Below are 11,075 nucleotides of genomic sequence, written 5' to 3' on the forward strand. Positions count from 1 at the left end.
CAAAACCGTAGTGTTACATATCTTGTTGAGAATTATTCATGGTGGTTCCATCAGAGCAGAAAGAAGAGATTATTGGAATGGGAATAAGGCCCATTGCAAAAAATAGGAATGGAAATGGGGTGTATCCTGCAAAACAAGGACATTGGATGGTTGAGGTTCCATGTCATGAGATGATAGAGCTTCCCATCAAACACTATGGTCGTCGAATTATGATGCTTCCCAGAGCCTCTCATATTCTTAGTGTTGGAAGATCTTTTAGGCCTTAAATCAGTTTAGTTTCAATGTGTGCAGTGTTTTTAATAGAGTGATCAGTTTTTATCAGTTTTCTTTTTGAGATACTGTATGTAATCATACTCGGTAACTAACTAAAGAATTAGATTGTATAACTAATAATATAAGTCAGTAATCTTTTGATAATGTTTTTTTCATCTTCTCCATTCATGAATGATTTCATTGTTTGATGAAATTATTCTTTTATAAATTTAAACTTACAAAAAAAAAAATACATATAAATAATTATATTTTTGATAGATTCTTTCCAACAAAAATCTCTTTCAGATTTGTTAAAACTTTTATATAAGTTTTTTTTTTTTGTCTTATGCTGACTTTTGTTTTTGGAGTCTAATAATTTTTTTTTTATTTTAATACCATGATATGAAATTATTTCTTCTAGAAAAATTAGACTAATAAAAAAATTACATAAATAATTATATTTCTAACATATTATTTTACAGATGATCTTGTGTATAAATTGATAAATAACATGAAAAATCTGAAATAATTTAACAATGAAAGCACTTCAATATAGGTAGCAATAGTCTAACCAATCTAATTTTTCAATTGATTGTTAAATTGGTAGATAACTTTTACTGTAGATATCAATTTAGCAACCAAAAACGTTTTTGGTCATAGCAAATCTTTATCTGTTACAAAATTAGTTGTATTATTGTGACCGAATTTGGTTAGCCGCCAAATCTGTGAATTTTTGCATTGAAATTTGTTGATTACATGACACTTTTGTAATCAAATAACATAAAAGAAAATTAACAATGATCGAAACTAGCTAATTTCATATTGAATTGTTAACTATCGAATTTTCTATCCAACAGTTTAGTACTAAAATTAAACAATTTATATTGTTGGTCATACCACAATGCCAGTTAATCTAATCAAGGTTATAATAAAATACCAATTAATTAACCTTATTAATAGACAATTGTTTCTAAACGTGTCTGAACATAATCTTATCTGAACTAATAAACTATAGTAGTTTCAACAAACATCTTGTGAGTGACTATAAATATTTGAAAGTGCTGCAATGCTTTCCAATAACACAAAAAAAAGAAGATAAAAAATAAATGGAAAAGAAAAGAAAAATCATAGTATCAATAGTTGTTTCACTTTCGCTCATCCTTGTGGCGGTAGTTGCCACTGGGGTCATCATGGCCGTTAATAACAAGAAAAGCAATGGCGCTGATGAAGTGCAAAACACTAAAGAAAGGTTCACGAGTCTCATGTGCCGCAACACACAAGAGGATCAAAACCTCTGTCGCGAGGTTCTAAGCCAAGTTGATGGTTCTTCTTCTTCCGACCCGAAAGCATATATCGACGCCGCCGTGAACGATATCAGAGACAGCGTCACCACCGCCCTAAAGATGATAACGACTGAGGAGGAGTTCTCCAAAGATGACAATGGAATCAAGATGGCCATTGATGGTTGCAAAGAAGTCATGGAGTCCGCATTGAGCAGCCTCGATCTTTTCAGCAATGCGCTTCGCAGCAATCACGACATTAACTCCGTGCAAACGCAAAGCCCCGACCTCAAGAACTGGCTTAGCGCCGTTATCTCATATCAGCAATCTTGTGTTGACATTTTTGAAGATCAAAATGAAGGAGAGAGAAAAATCAAAGAACAACTACAAAGCCAGAGTTTGGATCGTGTTGAGAAGGTTTCCATCATAACTCTCGATATTGTTACTGGTTTAGCTAAGATCATTGAAGATCTTGGTGTGCATGTGCAAATGAAACCCATTTCTTCTTCTGGGCGTGTTCTTCGCGAAGAGGTTGATAACGAGGGGTTCCCCGATTGGTTTTCCTCTTCAGATCGCAAGCTGTTGGCGAAGGATGTGAAGTTTTATGTTCCAAATGTAGTGGTTGCTAAAGATGGTAGTGGAAACTTTAGGACGATTCAGGATGCAATTAACTCATACCCAAAGACAAAGAATTTTCAGGGAAGGTACATTATCTATGTTAAGACGGGGATCTATAAGGAGAATTGTACGGTTCCATCTCATGCAATGAACGTTTTCATGTATGGCGATGGCCCTACTAAGACCATTGTCACTGCTAGTATGAGCAATGTCACCCACAACCTCAAGACCATGTTAACTGCCACTTTTGGTAATTCCTTATTTTCTCTATTTTATTATTATATGAATAAAGACTCACATGTAATTTTTTGTGAAATTGATAGCTAAGAACGGTTAGATAATAATTTTTAACTAATAATTTCATAAAAATAACTACATATAAACCTTCGTCAATCTTCTCGTAGGCACACACATACACGACAAATATTTGTATAACTCATCTTTTATCTAGTCACTCGAAACTCGACATAATATCCTATATGGAAAAAAAGAGTTTACAAATACAGAAATAAATCTAGTACACGATAGATAATATGAGTCATACATAATATATAATGATTACTCTAATTAATATATAATAAAATGAATGTGCATGCATGTAGTGAATAAAGCGGGAATGTTTCTTGCGAAGGACATGAGGTTCGAGAATGCAGCTGGTGCAAAAGGGCACCAAGCAGTTGCACTCAGAAATGTAGGAGATTTTTCAGCTTTTTATAACTGCCACATACACGGTTATCAAGACACTTTGTATGTTCAAGCCAACAGACAATTCTACCGCAACTGCGAAATTGCTGGAACAGTTGACTTTATCTTCGGTACATCCCCCGCCGTGATCCAGAGAAGCAAGCTCATTGTGAGGATGCCCTTGCCAACTCAGTTCAATGTGTTGGTCGCAGATGGCACCGTCGAGAGGAATATGACTACTGGCATTGTGATTCAGGAATGCCAGATTGTTCCAGATTCAATGTTTGACCCTGTCAAATATCAAATCAAGACTTATTTGGGTAGGCCATGGAAGGAAGGATCGAGAGCAGTAATTATGGAATCATATCTGGGTGATTGGATTAATCTGGAAGGATGGGCCCCTCATGATGGCAATGAGATGAAAGGCTTCTTAGATATTTGTGAGTATGGAAATACCGGACCAGCTGCTTCAGTTCATGGAAGAATCAAGTGGAAGGGATATCGTGGTATAATAACCAAGAATGAAGCAATGCGATTCACTGTTGCTGAATTCCTCAAGGGTGGACCTAACAATAGTGCTGACCAATGGTTGAACGCTCTTGGTGTTCCTTTTGACAGTGGTTTTCTAAGACCATAACATTTATTACTTTTTAATTATAGGAAAAGTATAGAGTACCAATATATTATTTGCCAACTTATTGCCAACAACAATTAATTATTATATTTTAAACACATGTATAAAGAGACACATCTAAAAAATATATCTATAAAAATACTTCTATTAGACACATCCATAAAAAATACATTTTTATTAGACACATCCATAAAAACACTTTTATTAAATACAATTATAAATAAGAGTTGGCAGAAGTTGGCAGAAATATTGTTGGTAACGTAACGGAATTGTTAATTATATTATCTAATCTTTCCTCTCTCAAAGAGATTAAACTATCAATAACAAATAGAAAAAATGTTGGTTCTTTTTTAATATTTGTCTTGTATTTTTGTATTAATACTAACTAACTTTTTATATTCTTTTAGTCTAGTAACATTTTTCTCAAAAAAAAAAGCATTGTCTGAATCTTTGTTTACTATATAATATACTAGGAAAAAGAAGTGCCGCACATTAAATTGACCTATTCGGCCTAGTTCTCAAAACCATAAAAATTTCAAATTTGGATTGGTCCATACTCTCACATGTCCTATAAAGTGGTATGCTACAAGAAAAGAGGTCATTACAAGTAGATTTATTGGCCCTTTCTGTTGTTTTACAGATAGACTTCATTTGACAATAAAAATCTCATCCGTGGTAATTTATTGATGAGTTGTTTAGGTCAAAAACTTATCGATAGATTTTATCTCGTTATTACAAAAAATTCCACGAAAACTTTGAGACTTAGAATTTAATAGGTAACAAATTATTGATGAATTTTTTATCAGTAATTTTTCAACTAACTGATTAATGGATTTTTTGTCGATATTGTGGAGTTTAAAATTTAAAAAGAGAGAACTTTTTCATTTACCGACGAAAGATTTGTGTATCATTGTAAAAAAAAATCTTGATGAATTTTTGTTGGTAAAGATAACAGAATGTTTTTTTTTTATATTTTTCTTTTTCAAATAAATATATAATATATATTCGATCATACAAAAAAATAAAATAAATTTTAATTATCATTGTTCTAATCCATGTTCTAAATGAAAATTTGAAATTAAACGAAAATTAGAATATATTAATAAGCAAACAAGTTATTCAAGTTATCAAATACAATAACCAAATTATCAAACTAAGAATAATTAGTACCAAACATAAATAAGTAATAAGTGTTCTAGTACATAGTATCAACAACAATAATTAGCATAGTCGTCTTCGTCCTTTTCGTCGTTCGACTCCATTGGGAGTGGTGGCGGTGGTAGTAAAATATCCCTTATTTTAATTTAAAATTTTAAATAAAAACAAATATTAATATAATCGACTATGTTAGGTATATATTAAAATTAGCAATTAAAATTAACCATTAGTATAAAATATATGTTGAAATATAAAATACACATAAAAAAATTAAACACACATGCATTTATACAATATTTTGTCTAGATTTTGTTTTTTAGACCTCGATAGGAGGTGTCGACCAAACTTGTATCAAAATCTCAATTCAAGAAACAGATACGACTCTCCTTTTATGAGTTGCTCTTACAATTTAGAGATCGTTTCTAATAGAAGTGTAAAAAAATAATAATCCCGCTACGTTACCAACAGCATTTCTGTCAACATCTGCCAACTTTAGTTGGGTTGGGCTCTAAGCCCACTTAATTTCAAAAGGCACATCCCCAATTAATCCAGATTAATCCTAATTTCACTAGTTTACCACACTAACCCTGATTTACCCTATACCCTTTTGTTCTTACTGTGGATACACTCCCCCAACCCCCATATCCTTTTCCAGCGCTGCATACTCATCAGCCCTGTCGACAGGTCTCCTCGGCGCCGCCTCCGCCTACCACCTGCGCAGCCTGAGTTGCTCCGCCCACCCACGAGGACGCCGTCGTCTTCAACACCATAACACATCCCCGCCACTGCTGCTATCACGGAGGTCGACGCCGCCGATGCTGGTTCCCACGAAGATAGATGTTGCCGCGGGAGTCCTTCTCGTCTGAAGGTGTCGACGACGCATCGTCTCCTCCAGGCCGCAACAGCAACCACCTCTGTGTCCACGCTGCCCCGCCGCGTCTAGCCACCGACAGTTGCACGCCGCTCTCTGCAATCATCCCGGTGTTCTCCAATTGGTTTGTATATTGTTAGGCTTTTAAGTAACAATAGCTATTTCGATTTTGGTATTCATGGTTCTTATGTGATGCTCCTAATTTTTGTTGGATTCATGGATTTTTCATTGATTTTAGTTGGATGTTTCTTCTGAGATAGTTTCATATAATTTTCTTGTAACTTTTTTCTGAATTGCAGTTCATTGAGCTCCTTTAGTTCATGCTTATTTTAATGGGAATATAATGTTGTATATTGATTTTAAGGTCGAATTTCGATTCTGGACTTTCATGTCATGTAATTTCATTTAATTTCCATTTGCCACTATGTGTTTGTTACTTGGTTATACGTATGTTTAGTGTAACTTTTCTATTTTTAGCTATATGTTATGATGAGTTTATTGCCTTTTTATTAGTTATATGCTATAATGGAAACAACATAGAATTGAATTTACCAAAAATCTATCATTACTAAACACTAATTCCCTATGATTGTGTGCCTGCTATAGTTCATAAGGATGTGAAGAGCAATAACATATTGCTTGATCATGAGTTTATGCCTCATGTAGCGAATTTTGGGCTTGCTAAGACCTTGCAGTGTGAGGTGGGCGACAGAGGTGCTGGTGCTGGTGCCGGTGCCATGTCCAGGGTTGCTGGATCATATGAATACATTGCCCCGAGTAAGTTCTTTGGAAGACTTTTGGATATTATTCAAATTGAATGACATCACCATTCAAGGAGAAGTAATGATCACCATGAATCATGATAAGTATCTAGCAGCTTAGTTTAGACTATTGGAATGTGTCCATTTGAGTTAAGGTTCAAGTTATTTGTTTTGGGAAGCTTTATTGCTAATATCTACCTAATTGATCCACTTGCAGAGTATGCTTATACGCTCTATATGCTTATGATGAGATGTTGAATTAGTCATGAATGGCTAGTCTTTGTTTATAACTATGGAAAATTTATTCTGTTGTTGATTTAGGAGCAAAGTCAGAACTTGTAAATGGTTGATCACATGGTGCTTAACATGAATTCCTAAGAGAAGGCTTGTTCTAATTTTCCAAGAGATGCATAGATAGAGAAGAAACAAAAGCTTGTGCTGTATAGAGAATTCTTTTATAAGACCCTTACCTCACCTGATCTTACAAATAATGAGATGCTCAAAAAACTTGTTGAAAGCCAACTTGTATGTTCTTCGGAACGAGAAGTAGAATGTCATAACATTCCCTTGTGTCCTTTGAATTCATTTAGGCAGAAATTGTACTAGCTTAGTAGATCTATTATTTTTAGTTAAATTATTCTATTATAGTTTCTTACGATGCTTTGTTTGGTTAATTAGCATACAAGGAGAAGTTGTTAGAAATGAAGACGGTAGAGATATTTAATTTTTTTGATATGTTAAAGATGCTTCTCTAGATGATATCTTTTTGCTTTTGTTAAACACTTGTTTTGTTTTAACCAGTTAATACTTGGATGTGTCTTCTATTGGATGTGTCTTCTGTTTAAAATTTGTTTGGATGTGTCTTTAATAAATGTATCTTCTGTTGAAAGTGTCTTTTGTTTAAAACTTATTTGAATGTGTTTTTAATGGATGTGTCCTCTATTTAGAACTTCGATGTTGCTTTTCAAGACTTGTGAACTTTCTTTGGTTATCTCTTGTAAAAAAATTTTAAGTGTGAATGTGCCTTCTCTGTTAAGAAATTGATATGTCTTTTTGCATTTATTAAATACTTGTTTTGTTTTAACCGACTAATGTTTGGATGTGTCTTTAATTGTTAGATGTGTCCTTAATAGATGTGTCTTGTGTTTCAAACTTCTTTGGCTGTGTCTGTGATGAATGTGTCTTTTGTTTAAAACTTGATTGGATATGTCATTAATTTCAGAACTACTTAAAATCAGGTAAGATTTAATTCGTTCTGGCGCACCTGATCTAATCTTTGAATACAAGCTCCTACCTTTAGCAAAGAGGACTAACTTTTGATCAAGACCACAAAAATAAATAAGAAATAAATAATGATTTGTCATATAATCTGAACATAATTAACTACAACCCAAAGTTCACGGTTCATGAAACTAAACAATAAACTTTAAATTTGAGAAGAATATTATGTCATATTCTGAGGTTGATAATACACAAGCAAACATCATGTATGAATAAAATACTTGTAAGCAACACCACTATACATTATAGTTGGCATCTAATTTCAACAAAATATTGACAGCTTTACAATCACCTATGCAAAAAGCAAAATATTTGACATAAAGGATTTAAGAAACATTTTAAAACAAATCAATTAGTTATTATTTTGGTCTCAGCATCAGAGGGCACCGCAGGATCTTCATATAGATTAAGATGTCTTGATCTATCTACTTCAGTTGCCCCTCCCAACATATGATCCGCTAATATAGATAAGGAAATTAAATTTAAAGGTTAGTAACTTATGTAATCGAGCAACAACTATATTCCAGAACTAAGAAACATAATCATCAACCTGAATCACTTATCTTCATACCAAAATAAGTCGGATTCCTTAAGCAATAACCAAGTTTCAAATTTTATTTATTGTTTGATGGAATATGAATTTAATTTAAATAAAATTTATATTATATTTAATAGTAGATAAAAATCATGAGTAGAGAAATAACATTATTGCATAACTATAGTTCTACAGAGTTTTCACAATTTGTTTGTAGGTGGTTCCACTTGAGTTTCTATCTAACAGATTTTTTTAACATGTTTTTTTATCTTTTTAATTAACTTTTTTTTTTCTATTAAATCCTAATAGAAGAATCTTCTTATCCAATACTATTAGCCAGTGTTTGAAAAGCTCATCTCTAAAAGTAATGTAAAGAAATAAAGTTAGACAGAAATAGTTCAATAATTTAGCAATTGATGGAAATGCTTCTTTAAAAAAATTAAAGAAATTGCTCCTTCATTCATGGCCTCATGTGTGATAACATTATTCTTAATATTTTGTACAAGAAAAAGTAATTATCAGAAATTAGATTCATGATTTTATGGAAACTATTCATTTTTCAAATGAAGCAGAAGAATATACTTATATCATAAAAAGGTTTTAATATTATAAAGCTTAAAACATGATAAAAACAAAGATTACTCGAACATTTGTATTACAAACTATAAGTAAATGCAGCTAACTATAATTACCTCTTTATAAATGATACTTTTTAGTACATTAGCAAGAATTTGCAACATTTGTAACATGTTTGATCCTATCTCTCTATTTACTTTTATTGGTCATTAGTTGAGAAAAAACCTGACTAGAACTAATGTCAGAATAACCTTTATCAGATCGATAATTTATGTCAATTTAAAAAAGGATCATAACAGATCGATAATTAAGGAGTTAAAAACACATTCTGAAACATAAAACTTTTAACCTAATTTATAATATTCACATCTTTAATTCGACAAAATTTTCATGATTTTTGACAGGGCAACAACTTCATAACAAAGGTAAAATCATATTCCAAGGATAATTGCATACCTAAATCTTCATTAGCAACAACATAACACAAAATCAACAAACAGTGCAAATTTCAAAATGAACCAACAACCAGAAAAAAATAAAATCATGAATTTTGACACAGATTCACTGACTGCCACACTCATCATCATAGTCTATAATAGACACAACATGTATATTGTAACAACCAAAATAATTAGAAAAGAAATTGATTTTTAAATTAAATTAGAGAAAAAAGAAAGAAATCGAAAAAGAAAAAGTAAAAGAAGATGAATTGGCTCACCAGAAAGGAAGTAGAAAGGATTGAGAAGGTGAATACGAGAGAGAGGGAGCGCGCTGTGATGGTCGGCGGCAACGCGAATCACGAGAGGAAGGGCACTACCGTGGTCAAGCGGAGGAGGAAACAGCGCTTGCAGAGAGCACCTTGCGGCGACGGGGATTGGTTGCAGAGGGAACCAGCACTGCGCAAAGGATCGTCGAGGTGGAGGCCGCGGTGGCGCAAACGCGGGCTTGGCCTTGGATATGCAAACCGCGAGCGGCGAGGATGTGACAGGCGAGCGACATGGATGCGAGTGACACAGATTAGCTGGCGGTGCGACGGGAGAGTGGTGACGTGCGCGGCGCACTGCAGAGGCAGCGATGCAGTGGTCTGCGCGATAGAAGCCAGGGCACTTCCGAAGCTGCGATAAGAAGAGGTGGAGACGTTTATGGGGCGGTTACTATTTGCCTAATCCTTATCTTTCAAATTCTGTTTAATACTAATTATTTAAATTTTGTTTTTAGAATTTAAAATTAATAATTAATTGTTGTTGGTAAAATTTGGCAGACTCTAACTTGGTTCCCTATACTTTTCCAAAAAATAATTATAGAAAAACAAACAGTAAGAAAGAACAAGTGCAAAAAATAAAGAATTAAAAATTGCAAGACTTATATTAAAATGTGCAGAAATTGACAAGTACAATTGAATAAAAATGATAGAATTTAAATAACAGAAAGAAAAAATAGAATTGAAAAATGACCAAAAGAAAAATAGAGTCTCCCAATACTTACGTGGACTTGTAACTCTTGTTTCTGTGCGTCAATGACTAGAAATTTTTAGAGCGAGTGAGTGTGTGAATGAATGGAAGCTCTCCTAGCATATTAAAACTAATCCTATTTATAGAGAAACAGTCTAAGATTATTCTTAGACTTCAAGTAAACTTACACTTTTAGTAGCCTTGAATCTCAAGTAAACTTAGAGTTCAAGTAGTCTTGAACTTTAAATAGTCTTGGATCTCAAGTAACCTTGGATGCTAAGTAGTTTTGAACCTCAAGCAAATTTAGACACCAAACATAAGGTAACTTAACCATCAAGCCTAATTCATTTTTATTTTCTTCAATCATAATATGCTTCATGCATATATGATCTTCGACTTTAATTATTGAATTCTTTTCAACGTCGAGCATTTGTGCAAATTTTTTGTACAACATACATAAATACATGGTGACTAATTTTAGTAGCTAATTTTTGTATAATATTTTTGTAATATAATAATATATTATGAAGTTAGAAAATTTTTAAATCTCTTATTTTGATTGTTCATAAAAGAAGTTGATTATTCTCTATTATGAGAATCTGATTATTTTGTTATATAAAAATTATGATTCTGAGCAACAAATTTTATTATTTTAATAATCAATATCCTATATTAAAAAGAATATATAAATATAGGTAATATATAGTTAATTTTATGACTTATTTATGATAGACTATAATATTTTTGAAAACCAAATATAGTAAATACATTTTGTCTCAGACATACCTATGAGATACAATGGAAGAAGATAAGCATATGACACGACGTTTGTAAATTATATGGTCGGAGATTCTATTCAACTCAAATAACTATGAGTCTATGACTAATACATACAAAGGGACCGAATCGGATCATATTCCTTATCTCTTTTTCGATTACTTTTAATTCAATAATTCATTTTAATTCTACTTTTG

General features: G+C 32.6%; 1 protein-coding gene, 1 long non-coding RNA gene and 1 pseudogene across 2 annotated transcripts; 2 read left to right on the forward strand and 1 right to left on the reverse strand.

Annotated features, from left to right (window-relative positions):
• The first annotated feature begins 1,358 nt into the window (after positions 1–1,358).
• LOC107636167 (pectinesterase pseudogene) lies at positions 1,359–3,471 on the forward strand (annotated as a pseudogene).
• Positions 3,472–5,463: 1,992 nt separating this feature from the next.
• LOC148566805 (leucine-rich repeat receptor-like serine/threonine-protein kinase BAM2) lies at positions 5,464–6,516 on the forward strand. Its single transcript, XM_088483206.1, has 3 exons — positions 5,464–5,625; positions 6,148–6,274; positions 6,476–6,516. The coding sequence occupies exons 1-3, from the start codon at positions 5,464–5,466 to the stop codon at positions 6,514–6,516; spliced, it is 330 nt and encodes a 109-aa protein (XP_088339332.1).
• Positions 6,517–7,808: 1,292 nt separating this feature from the next.
• Positions 7,809–10,207, reverse strand: LOC148566806 (uncharacterized). The gene is made up of 3 exons (XR_015880671.1): positions 10,136–10,207; positions 9,369–9,765; positions 7,809–7,997 (listed from the first exon to the last, which is right to left on the reverse strand). It is a non-coding gene; the product is annotated as an uncharacterized LOC148566806 (long non-coding RNA).
• Positions 10,208–11,075: the final 868 nt, after the last annotated feature.

Source organism: Arachis ipaensis, chromosome B4 (assembly GCF_059453495.1).
Source record: "Arachis ipaensis isolate K30076 ecotype BB chromosome B4, ASM5945349v1, whole genome shotgun sequence".
Taxonomy (NCBI): Eukaryota; Viridiplantae; Streptophyta; class Magnoliopsida; order Fabales; family Fabaceae; genus Arachis; species Arachis ipaensis.